At 41.6% G+C, this 20657-nt stretch overlaps 1 protein-coding gene across 4 annotated transcripts in view; it reads right to left on the bottom strand.

The window, feature by feature from the left end:
* ICA69 (islet cell autoantigen 1-like protein) overlaps window positions 1–20657 on the bottom strand; it is a 78450-nt gene that overhangs the window by 24380 nt on the left and 33413 nt on the right. For 3 of the 4 annotated variants that reach the window (XM_050190953.3, XM_050190955.2, XM_050190952.3), the window contains one exon: window positions 6686–6724. The exons of the other annotated variant lie outside the window; for it this stretch is intronic. In XM_050190953.3, the coding sequence (XP_050046910.1) occupies window positions 6686–6724 (39 nt within the window). The remainder of the gene's footprint in view (window positions 1–6685; window positions 6725–20657) is intronic. 4 annotated transcript variants of the gene reach the window in all.

Raw genomic sequence — 20657 nt, 5'->3', positions numbered from 1 at the left:
GAGACACATACAGCTTATTTCGTTCAACAAGAAAAGTCATTAAAAAAGTACCTTTTGTAGGTCATAAACTGCACATAAAAGATAACAAACTTGCTGGGCCACATTTGCCCTGTAATTATACTGGCCAATCCACCATAAGGGTGTTTGATGTAAAGAAATTAAGGTGTATTAGCAGGCAATCCAAGCAAAACAGCGTGTCTAGCCAGGTGATGATGTTGAACACAATACAGTGGGACCCACAATATGTTTGCAGATACTAGTCAATAGCCGAGGATGCCCTTATCTGCAGATGAGGGGAAAGTAAGAGTTAAAATAAAAAACACTAGTACAGTTGTCCCAATGTAATGTACCAATGATTGTATGAATGTATCAATGATCAACAGCATCAATGATTTTAGATCATAGTATGAACAACAGTTCAATAATGAAATCAGAATATGGCAGCATAGAAAAGGGAAACTTGCTGTGCATGCTATGTAATGCCAAGTGCTCATTAAAAAGAAATCTTAAAATCAGCTTTCCAATATAAGCCACCAACTTTACAACCAAAGTAGAGGGTCAGCGAGGTAAGTCCAGAAGAGCTTCAAGTTTGTTAATGCCACAATACTGCCATAATAGTCCATCATGCTTCATCTGGTGTAATTTGTTGCTCAACAAGGAACAGCCCAGCAATGAGCAAGTTCTCATTTTAGTTATTTATTTGTAAATACTGCAGTGCATTAAGCACTATAGCAGGAGCTGGTTAACATAGGGAAATATAAACAGCAAAATACAATGCAGCAATAAGGATGATGTGCTAAGACCACACATCTTGGATGGTGGATACAAAAATTTGGGATGGGCATGAGTGAATAGCCGCAGGTAAGTAATTCTAGTCTTCTATGGAACAAGGGAAAAGGCTAATTTAAACTTAGTGCATGCGAAGTAGGGCATCACATTCAAGTTGCGATGTCTTGCTGATGACTTCGGCACGGGGTTAGTATAGCTTTAGGGTAGAGGCTTGGGCGAGTTGGTCGTGGCTGTTTTTTGAAAGTTGTTTTTTGAAAGTCCAACCAAAGAGTTGATTCTATGCAAGAAATGTAATGATGCTATGCAGCAATAGAGCAATGTCAAATTCAAGTAATGAAGTGCAGAAGAGGGTAAAAAGTCACATCATAATGATGACATATAAATCTTAGCTTTTTTCAGAGTTGCTTCTAATCTGTTAATCTCACACTGCTTATAAGGGTTCCAAACGACAGACGCATAGTCAACAACAGGGTGGATTAGCGATTTATATAACAGGAGCTTAGTATCTTTTGGACAGCTGGATAGTGTACGATGTAGGTAATGCAATTGTGCTTTGTTACATATGTAATCAATGTGTTTAGACCATGACATGTTATGTGTAAAAATTACACCGAGATACTCCAACCACAGCACGATTATTGAAGGAGTAATGAAAAAGAGAAGATTTCTTACAGAAGGACATAATGACGGTTTTATCAAAATTAATGTTAGCTTGCCAGGTGTTGCACCAACTGCAAAACCTAGCAAATGACTCCTGGTGGCAATAATGATCATTAGGACAGTTAATCACTTCATATAAAACAGCTATCGGCATAAAGACAAATGTTAGAAGAGAAGTTAACAGGCAAATCATTTATGTAGATTAAGAAAAGCAGTGGCCCAAGAACGGAGCCTTGTGGCACTACATATGTCACATCAATAGCAGTAGAATCAGCCAAACCGTAAGAGACAAAGTGGGGGCAAAGTGAAAAAAAAAAAAAAAAAGCTTGAAATCTTGTTAACTGGCTGAGGATTATTTAGTACAGCGATCAGCTCAGCAAGGAGTTTAGAATGTAATGCTGTGTCAAATGCTTTTGAGAAATCTAGAAACATAGCATCAACCTGGTTGTCAACATCAAGATTAACAAAATTTCATGCATAAACTCAAGTAACTGTGTTGTCGTACTAAAACCATGCCTAAACCTATGCTATATGGTAGATTATGTGATTCCAGAAAAAGCATGATGTGTTTATGAATATGTTCCCAAGATTTTGCATGACTGTGATGTCAATGAAATCGGTCTGTAGTTCGACAAAGACTGCTTGTCAACGCATTTATAAAGAGGAAGCACCTTAGCTAACTTCCATGAGGAAGGAATAGTGGCAGATAATAAAGATTTGTTGAATATGACCACCAGATATCTTGATGACCACAAGGAATAGCGAACCAAGAATGCATTGTGTATCCCATAAGGACCGGTACATTTCATGGTATCCAAGTTTAATGTAAGGTTAACAATACCTTCATTGTTTATGTCAATGTCACTTGCTTCATAACAAACTATATTAGTGAGAGAAGGAATGAAGTTGTTATCAGGAACAAGTACAGATTGAAAATACTTTTTGAAAGCATCTGATATTACTGATGGATCACTGATGACATCATTATCAATTTTGAATGAAGTGGGTGAAGCATCGAAAATAGAAGACCAATATTTACTAGGATTAGTTCATAACAGACTAGGCAATTGAACGTGGAAAAAGAAATCTCTGGCCATTTGCAGCTTGAAATTAAGTTCATTCTTTGCTTTGCGAAATCTGCCCAGAGCTATGCGATCGTAGGTTCGTTTAGAACGGCTAAGTCTGCAGACACGACGAGATAAATGCAAGATATCACGAGTGATCCAAGGAAGGTTAGCAATACTTTTCTTCGTTTTAATGGGCACAAATCATTGTATACATGTCGACATTTTGTCGACAATCAGCCAGCAAATAGTTCAACAGAACTTTAGGTTGATTAGACCGAATAACAAAATAAAACAAATAATTCAACAAAACAAAGTTTACAACATTTTGCAAAAGTATAGACCTTTTACAGTGATTAGTTCACGGAATGCAAAGGAGATGGCCATTCGACGCCTCCAAGTGCAACCGAATGCCTGGATCACCACAAAAAGGGAATGGGCTTGTGCTAGCTCAACTGCATATAATAACATATCCCACATATGAAGCAAACTGTCTTGGTACACCTGAAAAAGTATCCTCCGATACTATGCAATATCAGCGTATCCTGCAGTATTAATAAGGGCAAGTGCGACTTCGCATACTGCGTGGGCAATCACCTTTAGAAAATAAATTATTGACTGTCATAGATGAATGGGAGTATCTTCACAAATTAGGCTACTGAGCTATGAAAAAGAAAGATTTAGCTCCTATATGAACAAGGGTTCTGAGTTGGGTCACAGAAGGGTGGTTTTCCGGGCTAGTTGGTTTATGTGCAGTTGACTGATTTTTTTAACAGTACCACGCGAATGGTGACTGGCTGGCCGGTCAGTGCTTTCTAACAGCGTGAAGCAGATCAGCAAGAGTAATGCATGCACACCAACTTCACTGGAAGCAGTTATCTCCGATAAGCCGGGGAGCTTGCACTGAGTTAATTGTGCCAGGGGCTGTGTCGTGCTGGTGGAGAGAGCCTAGCAGACGAAACTTGCGGTTCCAGTGCATTTGGTGCACATGCAGTACTCTTGCTGATCTCGTTGCTTCGTGCTACTAGAAGGTGCTGACCGGACGGCTAGTCGACACTTGTGCGGTACTGTTAAAGAATCGGTCGACTGTACATTATGACAAAATAGTGCAGATGACGAGACGCATCCTGTTGGTTTTTCACCCGTCTCGTTGTCTGTGCTGTCTCACCATAATTTCCAATGTGAATGTGATATGAACAGGCAACTACAAGCACGAGTGAGCAAGGAACATTTGAGAGCCCTTTTATACATTTTTGATGCAACTCCACAGTCTTGCTTCTGAACAAAGATTTCATGTCTGGTAATGTGCATTTTAACAACAGGTAGAGGTGACCAGTCAGGGCTTGTACACTCTTAAACAAAATTACACCTTTTGGGTCGTATCTTGCTACACAACAATCATCGTCATCTGTCTTGTGCACATTTCCTTTTTTAATGCTGCGAGCCCAGTACTTCCAAGTCAGGAACGGCATGCACGTTATCAGCTTGACAGAAAATTCTCGACAGGAAAGTAGCGAGCGCAGTGTTTTCAAGAAAGGAAACGCAAGCAAGACAGATGACGATTATTGTTGTGTGGCAAATATACACCCTAAAGGGTGCACATTTGTTTAAGAGTGTATGTAGACGTAATTGCAGTGGATCGCACATGCAATCATGATGATAAACCAAGGACATCCCCCGTGTAAACACATGTTCCGATGTTGTGGCAAGAACAAGGATTAAAAGCAAATTTTGTTAACTGCAAATTCTGTTCTGAGCTGAGTACATAAAGCATAACCAAATGTCCTTAACCGACTACTGTTTAGTTGAAGTGCAGTACACCAAGGCACTTTGGGCGAAAATTTTAATTACTTCTTATCCCAATGACTAACCCAGTGACCTATAATCAAAATGACAATAGCATAGCTAAGTGGGCAGAACTTCATGTGTAAATAGATCTGACAGTTGTCGCTGCTTATGCATCTCTGGAGACTGTCTTTTGCATTTTCAGATTAACCAATGGTTGCAAGAGGAAGTAAAACAACAGATACATTCTGAATGGCACTGAAAGCAATGTTATTGACAATCTGCTGGCACATAACGAGTGTCACAACGGATCCCATAGAACTGAGACGGTAAAAGCTATCTGCTGTTATGTGAAATATACATACAGAATAAAAAGAATATGCACAATTGGGTAAATTGCTTCATCGGAGGATGGACATGCACCGACTTGACTCGCCGACATCAGGCTAAAATAAGGCCTTCTATCAATTATCACAGGCATTAATGTTCTTTCTGCACTTTTGGTTGAGAGCTTAGCATCACTGGCAAATAACTCAGAAAGCAAAAACAGCATTTTTCTGCATTTACTCAGCACATCGTCTGTAATCGCAAAGAGAAAGCCAGAAGGTGTGGTCACATGTTCAGATTTCAGCGCCTATGCAGCAGCACTGTGACAGGTCTATAGAACATTAAGTACCTGCAAAGCATTACTGCTGAGAAGGCATATCAAATGACCGAACCACCATCCATATGCAGAGAGAAGAAAAATCAAATGAAAGTGAATGCATAGGGTTAAATCATCAGGGGACTGTTCTGAAGACCTGGATAGATTAGAGGATTGTTTGAATGTAATACATGCTCAAGCAGGGCTTGGCTTCAGTGCACAAGGCCTGGGAGACTTAAGCATGGGGCCATAATCTCTAGAGATCACTTTTGGGAATACTTTCGTTTTTGCATAACATAGCACCTAGTGCGACACTTAACTAGAGCAATAGACACCCTGTCGTTGCACTTGAGAGCAAGAAGACAAAAATAACACTAATCAGAGGAGTGTCAGTACCTTCAACAAACATACCTGCACTGGCTTAGTCAATCACTACACATAGAATGTGATATTCTCAAAAGAGGCTGAATGAGAACAAGGCCTCTTGCTTTGTGAGAATGCACTAAACCATTAGCCTTATGGCTTCATCACTCCCAGCTGCTCACTACCCAGCTGGTCAACTGCTACGTATTGGGGCACAGTCTCAACAAAGACGGATAAAAAATACTGTGCCACCAAGAATGGCCACAAATACAACATCAAGCAGGAGATGGCCCACTAGCAGCAGGCCTAGCACAGGCTTGAGGCACTGGTGGTTACTGATAGAAGCTATTTCAACTGCCTTACATATTTCCTTGTTTTGTATTTTCTGCATTTTCCATAACACCCCAATTTTTTATGGATTTTGTCTCAAAGACCCTGCATAACGGTTGACTAAAAATCATACCGTATTAGCACAAACACAGCAGAAAGTACCTAGCATTATATTTGGAACCATGTTATAAAATGAGACCACTCAATATTGGGCTCCAAAATATGGCAACCTGAACCACACAATGACTTAGCTGTATGGCAAATATTGTAAACTCTGTGAGTTAGGGTGATCACAGATGCACATGAGTAAACAGGTGATGCAGGCCTGCAAGGAAGTGACACTGACACTTGGCACAAGGTGAAAGGGGGTGAAGGGGGACTTAGGTTCAACAGCCAAATCTGCTACCATGTGCAACTGCAAAAACATAGCTAAGCTGTTTAGGTTCACAAGTGAACGAATATGCATCTAGTTTATCCATTATCCATGGCAGGACTAGTGTGCCACCTTGAGGTGGAACACTAGTCCTGCCATGGATAATGTGTTACCATGATGCATGCCAACGTGGGTGGTCCCATTGCACAGAACATTTGCTATACTGAATGGCACATAAGGCTATGGAAGAATACCCTATTCTAAACTAGTGGCTACTGTTGTGTTACAGATTGTTAGGTTCACAATATAATTATGGCATTCTTTGTCAGTTTCCAAAAGTACCTCCTCTTGTATTTTCATTGTTGTGTTGTATTTGTGCTGATACAGTATTTTCACATGAAGAACCGTTAAGCACTTGTGCTGCCTATGTATGTGGCAGTGTATAGACGCCCATGTCCCAATAATACTGCAGATCTTGAACGAAAATTCCGCATAAGTTCCGTGAGGGCAACTGCTTCTGACCATGTTTTTTTTTTCTTTGATTTTTGACAAATTTAAGAAAAGCACAAAACATATTTCAACTGTCAGCCTTAGTATTGTAGACTGCATGATAGGATTTGATATGACTGCTCTAAAAATTGTCGCTGCTAATGCATATAAAGCAGGAAGAGTTCTTACTTATGGTTTTCTGTGCCTGATTCTGTAGTTTTAGAATATCTGCAATTATAAAGTAAAGGTCTCAAGAACAAAGTAAGTGGGAACACCAATACCAATTTCTTAAAGAACACTGTTAGACATCTTTAAAACATATTTGTGTATCCTGCAAGTAAAGCTGACACTTAATGTTGCAATATTTTGGACATTTATAGCCAACCCTTAAATAGAATGCAGTTGAACACACTTGCAATGAACACAATGATTTCTCATAAGGCAGCAAGTATATCTGAGACTTCTTTATACCCAAACTTACCATGAAAAACAGATCTCGAAATCAAGGACAATGCAGCTAGTTGCAATGAACCATTTCTTTATTGAAAAAAAAAACAACTGAAAGCTGCTCACTGCTTGCTTTTGCATTTCAGTGCCTCAGGCAGTCTTTCGCAGATTGTTCAGCATGGTCATGTACTTCTCTGCAAGCCTTCAGCTGTATATGTGTGTAAGTGCTAGAAATCTGAAGGGGAACATGCAAAGCTTATCATAAACACTTCTAGACAAGACAAAACTAGTGAGCTCCTAGCTCTCATGTTAGCCGTATCAAGCAGCTGAATTCGGTGGCCAACTAATGTTGCGGGTAAGTTTTTGGAATAAAGAAGTGTTTGAAAAGTGAATTTGTCAAAACAGTTTTGTCGCTATAGAAGCATACCTAAGGTTTAAAAATGTGCTGTACTTCAAATGTGAAATGTGAAGGTCACATTACTGTGTGTGGCACAAGTGAACCTCGATATAACAAACATGGATATAAAGAATTATCAGATATAACGAAGGTATTTTCGTGTGCAATGTGGCTTCATTACAACAAGGTTTGACTACAATTTCACCGGGCAGCCCAGCACTGAGGCAACAAAAAAGAATTGCTTTTCTCCTTGTCATGCTCATTCTGTACCATCAAACTAAATACCATTGGACACTGAATGTTAAATTCATGTCCAGTAGGTGCTGCGAGTGCTCAACAATTCAAATATGACACTTGGAGCACACAGCTGCTGTGCCTTGTGCCACGGTTAGGCGCTAAGGAAATAAAGCTGGTGTATTGTACTATAATTTGTACTAAACATTGTACTATACAATGAGGGTGAGAGTGTTTGTGATGCATGGTGACCACATTTGGTCCCCCAGTGCTCACAGCTGATGGAAAAAGCACTAGCCACCATGTGGTCCAAGTATCAGGTTTGAATAGCTGAAAACTGTGCACCATACCTGCTGCCCTCAAAACGCAATACAATTTTTCTGCAGTACAATGTGGTGAGCTGGTCTAATGTTTATTTGGATGCACACCTGAACAAGTAATAAGCTGTCAGTCACACACTACAACAAATGTTTTAAAACACTGCTTGCAAAGATAATTAATGATATTCATCGATTACTGTCTGGAATGAAATAAAATAAAGAAACAAATAAATGACAGAAAACTGTGTCTAACTGCCAAAACACAAATTCGAAATGTGTTTGCTGCAACGTTTATGCTTGTTTTTATTTTAAACAGCAAGAAAACCCATCACAATATTGTCACTCTGAAATGGTTACCTTATATTCTCTATACTGCTGGCATCTTTTGCTCATATGGTTACCAAATTAGTTCTATTTATTCAAATAAGGCCGGTAAATATTTGTTTCTACCAATGTTCTCATATCTCACAGAAAATGCAATGTCTATGCCCACAGCTATTTACTCAGCGCAACTTTTCACAAAAGCAGCAGCCACGCTAAAAAAAGAAGAGCCATGGCAAACTAGTACTATGTTGCAATCAATGCTCTCCCATGCTGGCCCTCAGCTTTGACAGATCCCAAGTACTAACATCATGGAGGGGAACAGGTATTATCTTATGTGGCATTGACGGCACATGGACTGAAGGTGCCTGTTATTTTCAAACCCTGAGGCATTTTCCACGACGTTGCAACACATTGGCAGGGGTAGAAGTTGCCAACTGTTGTTCGGACCAACTCTGGGAGCAGCAAATTTGGACCAGCGATTGCCCGTTTTGGAGGAGAATTTTTGCGTTTCAGAGCAGCTTCATAAATCTCAACATGACTGAAACAAAGGTAGATTAAAAAAGGTGCTCTTTTTCTGACTCTGCAGAACAGTGTTATGTTACATACTAGCTGTGCCAAATGTGGCCAAGAAATAAAAAATAAGAGATTGCTTTACGAGAACTGCACTCACTCTATGTTGGCGTGTGTTCATGCTGGTCTTAAGTATTTTCTTCTGCAGAAATAAGTAAACAATATTTAGGTTTAATTAGAAAAAATTATTAACTTAATCAATAATGTGTCAATGCAAATGTTATGATTATGTCAAGAAATTATCGATAACAGCCTTTCGTTACCATGAGAAAATGGTCGTTTTTCATAGGCTCGGAAAAAAATTATTTACCACTGCAAACAATATTCCAGCACACACTGCGGCACAGCATATAGCACATAATGAAATGCTCTTTCCAAAAACATAAGTTGCCAAACAAAAAAATGTATTAGGTAAAACATTAAAATTTCAGAAAGCGCCATTTTTGCTGCTAGTTGATAAAAACAACAATAGAAAAACATGATATCTACAAAAAAATTTATGTCAAAGGAAATTCAGAACATACATTTCAAAGATAAATAACCCAGGAATAGTGTCTGAAAAAATAAATACTCAGTACACCGCCGTTCTTTGGGTACAAAAAAGAAACTAAGACCAGTTCATCGCTCATGCTTCAGTTCACCCCTTATGTAATACCCCGTTACGGGGTCTTTAAGGAATAAAAATGAAATGAAATGCTATGCTGTAAAGCAGTTCCTGGATTTTGTGAAGCATAGGTGAACTCCACACTGGTTTTTGTTAAACTTTGTGGTCCTCCTAACACAATTTGCAGTTCCACCTCTTCGGCATCTTCTGGGGATAGTCCGATGAGAAGTCCAAGGAACATACTTCACCAGTTCGTCTGGAGTCATGCACCTCTTTCCAGGACCAATCACTTTCAGCGTAGCTGGTCAACTACAGAATTACGTATCCAAGCATACCTGGTTGCACTTTTGCATATTGTCTTTATCACCTCTGCAGAGAAGAAGAGTAGAAAGAAATCCCATGCCGTTGTAAACTGTCTTGCACTACTCTGTAGTGCTGGGCTGAGATGTGCTATGGGTGTGTGAACGGAAGCTTCTTTGCAGCCGATGGCAGCACATTATGACCAAGCGAAATATGCGCCCTGATGATAATCAGTGCTCTCAGGTCGTGCAAAAAGATCAGCAGATAAGCGTGCACAAGGAAGGAGACCGCTCACGGCTGTAAAGGAAACTCGCCAGTGAACCACTATGGATGTCCCAGGTTGACTCAAAACATCGTCGCTGCCAGAGATTGAATTTGCTTTGCGGTCATCTTCGGAATCATAACTCGAGTCCTCACCACTAAATTCAAGTGCGGGTGCAGCATAATTTCGAGTGCGGCACTTTTCTCGCGATGCAGCCACGCGGGACGATGCCACGAGAGCGATTTTCGATAACTGCGCAGTGACACTGGCAGCACCCTTTGCGTCAATTTTACAAGAAAAGCGAGGAGACTGGTTGAAAATACTAGGTCCACATGTTGGATGCACGGCGGACCTTCAGAAATGCACTTTGGTGGAATAAACAACTCGGACTCGAAACCAAAGCTCACTAGTGAATAGCTGGCGCCATTTTAGGTTAATTATCACCGCTCAGCACAGTTGGACGGCAAAGCTGGAGATATAACTTAATTCTTGATTTACTGGGAGTCATTTGAGTACAAAACTTTGATGCTAGTGCGACGTAATCATGAGCAGCATGCTTTTTTCTCAAGCACGGCAGAGGGTGACAGCCACGCCCCCTTTCACTACAACATACGCACATTATTAGTTTGCAAAAAGGTCCGTCAAAAATCATAACATCGCCAGAGCGGAAAAGTTAAACTGATTCTACAAGTGCAGTGCCTGTAATAACTACTGGATGGCCTTAAGTGGGTAAGAAATGGCTACAACATGAAGAAATCGGTGATCTAAAGCATCGATCACCGGTGACTGATTTGAATAGGCGTGGTAACGAAAGATTTTAAGCAACCTTTATTTCTCACAAAACAGAAAAAGAAAGAAAGAGCCTGCGAAAATTTAAAGTTGGAAAACATTCAACCTCCAGTTGACATCGATGAAAGAGAATGTCTTCCTGAGCAAGTTGCGGATGAGAATGGGATGTATGAACAACACATTATAATTCACTCTGAGAGGCCCACAGTATCTAAAATAACCATGCCTGCGTCTTCAACCAGAAGCTCAGCGTCTCAACGACAGCATCTCAAAATGCTAACTGTTACTAGGGAAGAATGCAACAATTCTCTCCTTGCTACCAGTACCAAGAGCACTGGTACCACCGCTACCAATACCATCGGTACCACTCGCACTATCAGTACCACCAGTGTTGACCCACATTTTAGATTGCACATACCTATGCTAACGGTTTTACACAGCACTACCGTTGAGATCAGCCTACAATTTTAGACAGCAGTATCTTTGGGCTTGGCCAATGAAAGAGACTAAAAACACACATTCCCGACACAGAAAAGTGAGGGTAATTCAACAAAACAAAACAAAAAACAAAACAAGCTTTAAAAACCACATGATACACATACCTTGACATTTAGTATGCTGCACATCTCACATACAATTCGAACCACAGCTTTGTGTTTGATAAGCAGCAAAGATATGCACTGACACGTTAGAGAAAGAACATGCCGCTTGTTCCCAGTGTGGTGAACTAGGACCGTTGTTGATGAGGCTTACATTTGAGACTGCTGCAATCACAAGTGTGCAAACATACTGTGACAGTGCATTAAAAAATAATTTCACAACATTTCTTTGTTGCCATAAATGCATGTAGGTTGTAGGTGAATGTAGGCTGCTTTAAAAGCTGTCCTCGGTCGTTTCTCAAAATCTTTCATAACTATTGCATTGACACCATATTGATAAAGCAGGTTAATAAAAGTTCGCTAATTACACTTAAATAACTATTTGTGCACAATTAAAAATATTCCCATCACTATACTCACTTTCAAGGGCAATAAAGGGAAAGCTATGGGGGTGGAGCGTCTGCATGTGTGTTACTATACCAAGTATTCCAGCAGCAATTGACACCAATTTTGGTTTTTAGGAACAGGTGCAGAATCAGCGTAGCTTCTACATGTGACACTTTCGCTTTTGCCCACACGTGAAGATATAGGCTGAAAAATAAATAAAATTTTACACCCAGGGGTGTATTTTGCTTTATTTTGCTGCATTCCTGTATTTTCAGGAATGCTCTTAACCGGTTAATATTTTGCCTGCATAGCTTTCATTTCATCCCCACAGAAAGCTGTCTGATAGCATAGCATGAACAACACCCATCGATACAGAGTGCATGCCTATTGCATAAAGCTGTCAAAAAAAGAAGAGAGAGAGAAAAGAACATTATTTTCTTTTTATTCTTGGTGACATTTTTTTGGGACAGTCCGTATTAAACTATCACAGAATAAATCTGAAGTTACTTTCACTGCATGTTTGCCAGTTTTTCACATCCCTTGCAGAGGGAAAAACTATTTTTTGACAAAGATGTATGGGAGGAAAATTCACCGACGATTACGACACTTCCTATTGCGAAATTTGAGCACAGCTCTTTTAGTGTTTTCCTTTCATGATATATGTATTGGCTGGTGTGGACAATCTGTCTTCTGCGGCACTTTGCAAATGGAGTGAAGTGTGGGGCGACTGCTTGCTAATCGGGAGATCGCGAGAGGCAGCGTGTGGACGATGCGTGGCCACGATTCACAGCAGCTGCTGCACACAAACCTCCACTCATGTAGCACTTTATTTCCATATATGGTACCAGTGGTCACACTTGCCGCATGGCTTATCGATGGCATCATCGGTGAACAGATAAAGCATGCTACTCTTACGGCATCCCGTAGCTATCGTCGCTGCAGAACATATCTTGCATGGCACTACACTTTTCTTCTCACGCCTTCACAATACCATCCTTCTCCTCCACTTTCCGTCTCCTGGTTCCACTGCACCCTCCTTCTCTGCTTTCCTCCTCGCGCTCTCTTCGCTATTGCCGTTTTTCATCCCCTACTGCGCTCAGTGTTCACTCTTTCATCCTTCGCTGTGCTTGTTCGCATGGATACGCCGAGGTATGCCGACACTCAACGCAGGAACGGCCACCTAAGAGCTGCACTCTAAAGGTTCACTGGCTTTCAGAGCATGCACACACTTAAAGGGGCATGAAAGGCAAATATCAAGTCAAAACTAAATTGATAGACTGGTGCTCGAGAATCTCTAAGGCATCAATATTATTGCAAACAGAGGCTCAGTAATTGAGAAATTGTTTCTGACACGATTAGAGACTCCCCCGGGACATTAAAGTACTTGCCCAATGACGAATGCACTCCACATTTAAATTCTGTGACTTGTACTCAACCACTCGTAATAAGGAGACCATTGTATTGCATTATAAGATGAAAGAAAATGCTACTTATCCAGTTCTATTTCATTTTTAGACAAAAGAACTCATTGATGTTACTCTTGATGACGATGCGAGTGGTCGAAGGGTTTTGCTTTCTACCTTCAGCGCTGCCCACACTTTTGCGTCTTAGGAGTTTCGTTATCGCGTAGTGCTGCGCTGGTTTTGATGGCTCACAAAACTTGCACAAAATGCAAGTAGCAGAGAATTTCACTTCCATGTGATGTCGCGGGATGCACGAATGGTCCACGCCAGTTGACCAAAAGCATCTGCAGCGGCAAATCCACCACTCTATCTTGGCTCGGTTTATCCATGGCCATGCATTTGCATTTTGGGCAAAAAATGTAGTACCGTCTGTCGAGCGCAGTTTTACTCACCAATGGCAGCAAAGGGCAGTGATGGCGTATGCAATGTCACTACTCCCCCATTAGGTGGCAGCAGGGTGTCTACCAAGTTGACATTTACAAATTCCCTGAGTTTTCCAGGTTGTTCCTGAGTGCCTTTGCAAAATTCCCTGAGTGATGCTGAGATATGTTTTATGTCAAAACGGGCTGAAACCATATCGCCCGAGGCTGTCACTCTCTAGTAAGCATATGAAAAAAACTTAGAAAAACGACTTAATCCAATTTGAATACCAAGGAGTAGTGTTTATCTTATCCAAAAAGAGAATAGAAGGGAGGGGTTAGTAAAATACACATCAAATAAAATGTCTTCGAAAAAAATTGCAAATTGAGTCGGACATTCTCAAATACGAATAAAGAAGAGAATACAGAAGCAAATATTTTCGAATATGAGCTATCTCTATCAACTGATTGCAAGCTCAGTGGTATAAGGCCCAAACTTTGTCACAATTGAGAGTCTCTCTCAACAGCTCGTCTTCCACTGTCCTGGCACACTCTCAGCCCGCGCACGATGCCTCAGTGTTGTGTTTCAGTGCTTTAAAGAGTTTAGTTTTGTTTGGATGACGGACATCTGCATCTCTGCATCAGCCAACACTTTGTTTTTTGAGCTCAAGCTCCTTCAAAACGGCGGCAGCACGCTTCTTTTCCTATTCATTCCTCAATGCGTAGGTCCTTTCTGTTCTGGTCCTCCTTCTGCCACTCGTTCGCCCCATGGACCATTTGAAGCATCTTCTTGGTCAGTTGCACAGTCCTCGTCCGATTTTTCGAACTCCCTAGGGGCCACGAAAACGTCCGAAAAATCGGCCAGTTGGAAAAAATAAATGCATGTCATTTACTGCCTTTAAGGGCTCAAACCACCACAGGCACATTCGAAAACGGTCTGAAGGCCTGTCGGTACACGTATTAGGCATATCGGTGCTCGTACTGTGACAAGAGATACTGAGTGCACACATGTTTAATTAAGGAATACATACTGGTCCCGTGGCAATAGCCCCTTCCCATGCTTGTTATGCTACACTGCAATACTTTTGCATATGCTTCACCAAGTAACATTTATGTACAGAGGCGAAGCTGACTTTCGGAAACCAGCAACACACTGTGCTTTTCAAGCTTCTAAGCCAATCGCAAGGACCACAAAGGTTGAGTCGGTGCCATTGCTGACAGCAGTGAATTCTCTAAATTAAATACACGGCACCCAACGGCAAGAAGCTTATTAGCGAACGTCGAAGCAGCTAGGTCTAGCGTTGCCGCAGTGGTGGCTACGGCTGCCAGCGGATCTGCGTGCGAGAGCGCCGGTTCGAGCCAGCGAGGTAATCAAAATGGCAGCGGCGGTGGCTTTGATTAATGCTGTTTCAGACCTGCGGTAACGGCAAAAAGTCAGGAAAATCGGATGGCGAAGGGTTCTTGCGTCCGTAATTTCAGACATTCTGATGCATTGACTCGATGGGGTACGTGGTGGTGCCGTGAAGCCATCCAAATTATCGGGCATCCGGAAAGTCGGTCGTTGACAGTACACTGGCAACTCCTCCAGCCGACAACAAGGCATCAAAGACGATTCATTATGATTCCTGTTTGCTACTCGAGCCAGCATTACCGCGACTTTCAACCCTTTCAATAAAATTACAGCTAATTTTCCCTGATAGAGGCACAAATTCCCTGAGTTTTCCCTGAGTTTCTTCAGACTACTCAAAATACCTGAGAATTCCTGGTTTTCCCAGTTGGTAGACACCTTGGGCGACAAAGGTATTGCGATAAAGGTAAATTGCACCTGAAGGGTGCAATTTTCTTGTTAACTAAGTATTGGCATGAAACAGGCATTGCGAGGTTTGTGAAATGGTATTTAAACAGTCCACATTGCCTCAGTATTTGCCTTTAGTGTCCTTTTAATAACATGGGCCATACAATCACAGACGAACTTTTCGGAGAAGCTAAGTCTTATTCGCGGTCCCACCACAGGTCCCACAGACAAACTACAACGGCGACCAATGTTTTATGACCATTGTATGATGCTTTATTAAATAATCAAGACTTGACTTGCACAAGTCACACCATAAACATTGTTGCTGCATACACAGTTTCTGCCACTTGCGTTTTCTCCAGCCTTTTGCGATTGGCATTTGGTTGCTAAGGTTGACTAAAACGATGACTAAAACTGCTACATTGGACCCCTGGTTTCGGTTCTGTGGTGGCAAAAGTCTGATTTGACTTGTGGTCACACAGAAAATGTAGTAGATGGAAACCAAATTTGATTAATAAAGGGAAAATCAGACATCCACCCTTACTTCTCTTCTTGCGAATTACTTCTCTCCACCTTGCGGGTTTCCGCAGAAGTATTATGTCAAACCAAATTTGAGTGATGATCAATGTTGCCACTGGATATCTGTAGCTGAGAAGTTTCACGAAAGCAAGCAGGAGGTCCACCGTTATGCCAGAGTGTCAAATCGGCAACTGGACGTGGTGCATGGGTGAAATATTTTTTGGACATTACACACACAGTCTTCGCCCATACTTTGACACAGACTTACTAACAGGGCACAAGCAAACACTATAATGCAGAAGCATAACTAAACTGATATGCTGCATGCTGAATAGATCAAATACAATATCTTCACTCAAATGACAGTGTGGCTTTTCTTCCCAGCTGTCCCATGGAAAGAGTACCATTTTAAATCCTCTTTTGCTGGTCTGCATAAAATGTGAATCATCCTCATCAATAGCAGCAGCAGTCAATTTTATGTCCACTGCAGGACAAAGGTCTCTCCCTGCGATCTCCAATTACCTGTGTTTTGTGCCAACCGATTCCAATTTGCACCTGCAAATTCCTAATTTCATCACCCCACCTAGCGTATAATACATACGTAATGCACTCCTTATTTCCCAGTGGCCGAGTTACAATGTGCCACCTAACACCCACACTCCGGAACTGAGACTGACTGCCTAGGCTTGGAGTGCAGGGCTAAACGCTAAACAATGCACAGCAATGAATGTGTGGTTACCAGTGAACGTGCACATCTCATTAAATTTAACTACTTCACTTAAAATTTGAATTTCGGAGCAGGCTGGTGCAACTCGAAGGTTTGGAGCGGGATGGCACAGTTGGCGCAGCATTTCTACCCTTGTGTCAGTATTTGAGCACTTTCCAGCGAACATGCCCGCAGATATGCATTTGCTTGGCCAGGTGGCCCACTGAGCTAAGTAATGCCACTTGTGTGGTGCCTGCGACCACAGCACCAGCGCCTTTGCTGAAAGGAAACACTTCACGGTATAGAGCCTGCACTTCTAATAGGCAATGTAATGGTGTGGCCCACACACAGCAAATGTGCAACCAAAACAGTTGCAGAAGAAGGCTTAGCATCTGGTTACCCATTTTGCTTCGAGAATAATGATGTGGTAATCAAACTAATGTTAACATGAAGGAGAACAAGAGTGATATGGCGCAGCCTGCGTGTGCATGAGAGTGAGTTGGTGTACGTGTATGCCATCGTGTTTTGCACCCCTTCTCGTTATCTTTTCTACCCATCTAAGGAAGCACACCAAGAAATAAATGACGAACCACTGATACCTTTCTAAAGATGCTGAAAAAAATTCTTTGCGCTTATTCCACACATGCTCATTTTCTTTTATAGTAAGTGGGGATGCACGGCCCATTGTATCAGTACGGTGGTTTGAAATATATCTCAATGTAATTTCAGTAGATAGGGTTTGAACTTTGTAGCATGACTAAACTCAGGTTATATTATGACCGGTAGATTGTTGTAAGTGCTTTTGACTATACCATTTGTTTCTGCAAGGACATTAAGCAATTTTTAAAAACCGTCTGTCGCAAATACGAGAATAGCAGAAATAGCTGGTCTAGTCAAAAACTCAGACACTACTTGCACAAGAAATCGAAAAACATAATCTGCTAATTAAAAAATATCACTAATTAAGGTTGTAACTAATTACATTACAGCACATACTGCAATTTACTAGCTGGTGAGACTGCAAGGAATATCCACTTGAAACTAATTCTGCGAATGACGCCATTTTCTAGAAAGCGCCATCAGATTTGTGGTAAAGAATGCACTGTCGTTCCACTTTTTTTAACAAAATGCTGTTTTATAGATTGAAGAACAAAAGTAACTGGACTGCCAATGTATTACTTTGTAAATTTCGGAAATTAATAGCTGAAAATCTAACCGATATCTAACCAGTGCTCAAATCCGCACCCATGATTTCATGCACATAGGTACGCAAGATACCATGGTGGAATGTGCAGTGTTTTTCATACAATAACTATTTGTCATGCATACTAGTGTCCCGTTTATCTTATTCCCTAAGTGCATGCTAATGTTTACATAAGGAAAAACCAATTGTTGCATCGACAACCACCCTAGGAAGCATAAACATGGAGTGAAATGGACCTCACTTTAGCTGTAAATTGCTGTGAGCAAGTACCAACAATGAGCTAAGCCTTCTATAACAAGCATTAAACACCTAGGAGACCTCTGAAACATACAATGAATGTGCTGTTTAAAAAGTGGCAGGCTTTCGCAGTGACATTTACCAATCCTATATAGCCTTTGCAGACTGAAAAGCTCATATTGCCTTGCTTTCATGTATGACTGCCTGGCAGTATTGACACATGTACTTACTTATCCTTTTCTTGGGGACTTCATTTCACCCACTTATAACTTAAAGTTATTGCTCAGTGCCAGATACGCCTGCATGATCAGAACTTACTGGAATGTTGCGTTGTCTGTTGTCACCGAAGCCTGTGTAATCTGATTGCATATGCGATGCGAATTGTGTAGTGCTTTCTGGAAGACACGCAGGCACCAGCGATAACTTTGGAAACTTCGATGACTCATGTATAAAAGCCGACGCGCTTGAGCGGCAGATCAGATTTTCGACGATCACCAACTGTGTTCGCTGAGCGGTTCGTCGCTATTGTTGTTCTTTGAGTGCAGCCTATATTTGAGGGCACAGGTTCACCCAATAAAACACTAGTGTTGTCATTCACAGCTTTGCTGCTTTCTTCACCGTCCCTAATACATGACAGTATTGTTACATTAATTTTGGTCTGCCTGCCATAAATATATTTCTGTGCAACTGCTGAATAACATCTATTTACAAGCCAACAGCTGTGGTATATTGTCTTTCCTTTTTGCCTTCATATTTCTGATCTATAACCATCAACATGAGAGGTAGTAGAATTCAGAGCATCCCCAAGTGCTCAATCAAGGTAAACACATTTGTTGGCCTTAAAGGGCCTTTGAAATGGTTCGGACAAATTTTGTAGACGTGTAGGGTACAGCTAAAGTTAATCAACTGCACCACAATTTGTGTGAAACGTCTCTTATTAAGAGAGCTACAGACGATTACAGTTACCCTCCTCCATAGTCATGCATTTTCTCCTCAACTCGTTCGCCGAGTGATCGGGGCTAAGCTCCACCTTCACTGGCTCTGCGTCATGATGGCACGTCGTGTCGTCAACTTCCGGTTCTCCAGGAGCGAGTGTGTGAAGCCTCTCGAAACTCTCCGCTAGCCAAGCAGTCGACCCCAAGAGAGAGCTATCGAAGCAGCATGCGTTGCGAGCATTCTGCCGCAGCGCCGAACGTGCCTGGTATTCCGGTAACCACAGGCAAGCTGGGCGTATCGACAGATGGCTGGAGGTATAAACTCAAGCCGATGAAGGAGCGTTGGCGCAGACGTACGTGAGCTGCCTGATCGGTCTTTACGGTCCAGGCACATGTTGGCGCAGTGCTTAACCAGCCAAACAAAGAGCTAATACTGCTCTAACCAAGTGTAAAACATTTTAAACATTTACAAAAACAACATGTTAACGATTACACCCCTGCGAAAAATTTACACCAGCTGCAAAGAAGAATACATTTCGTTACTGCAACTGTGTGTGGTTGAGCTCTGTGCCACCAGGTGGCTGCACCGTGCAGACCATTCACATTTGCGCTTCTGCTCATCCCTTGAAACGACACAATCAAACGGCCAGGCCCTGTTCCCTTGCGCTTGCGTTTACCCGAATGCCGGACTCGTGAAATGCTATTGCGTTAGTAATCTTCCGGTGTAAAGTAACGGCCGCAAATGCGCAAATCCTGCCACCAATCGGATAGTGGCAGTCCGATGCACTGCAGCCAGTCCGCTCGTCTGCTGCCTGGCAGAGGGACACGATGTCGCAGCTTGACATATTGCCAGTCACTGCGTTTGCAGTCCACAACACAACAAAGTCGAATCATAGTTCTCGCGAAAAGACTCTGACCGCACAGCTCTAGTCAAAATGGACCACATTGTAACACAAGCAGACGATGCTTACTGTGTGCCGGAAGTGCTTAAGTGCAGTGAGAAACTGTTCTTGTGCATTCTATTTCTGTTACTTTCTTTTTATAGAAACAAATTAACTAATACTCCAACTATTACGAACATCATTTGTTCACCATAAAGGTGGAAAAATTATCGATGACGTGCCCTGGGTAGCCAATCGGATAGCTCGCCCTACTGACATCAATTGGGTGATTTATGTCATATGGGTAGGGGCGGCTGAAAATTCCGTCGAGCAGTGTGCTGTGATCGGCAGCGATGTACATTTTTAAAACTTTATAATAAATTACACGCTTCACACGGAGCACTTAGATGCGTCAATTAATGATCAGAAAGACCTACTCTAACGACTCGGTATGTTTGTACAAAATCGTCAAAATCGTTTCAGGGTGCCTTTAACTAATGCGTACTTGGCCTCATCCTCCTAGCAAGCTCATATTGTTTGATTATGCATATGCGCTGCAACTTGGCAAACAGGCAACCTCTTTCATTTCATTTATTCCACCTTGAACGCCCATAGGCATTGCATATGGGGTGGCATACAGCAGGACCATGTAGGTGAGTGAGATACAACACTATACACAAGCCTAAAAAAAAGCCATATACCAGTTTGTAAAAATTTATTTTGTTAAATGGCAGACACATGCATGCAAAACCATTTCGTATTTGTTACTGTTAGCCGACATCATTCCTCAAATTTTCTTGACTGATAGATACGTCCACATTTTATTGTT

The sequence above is a fragment of the Dermacentor andersoni genome, chromosome 1 (genome assembly GCF_023375885.2).
Source record: "Dermacentor andersoni chromosome 1, qqDerAnde1_hic_scaffold, whole genome shotgun sequence".
NCBI lineage: Eukaryota > Metazoa > Arthropoda > Arachnida > Ixodida > Ixodidae > Dermacentor > Dermacentor andersoni.
Note: the sequence above shows the minus strand (reverse complement) of the source record. Positions and strands in the feature narration are given on the sequence as shown.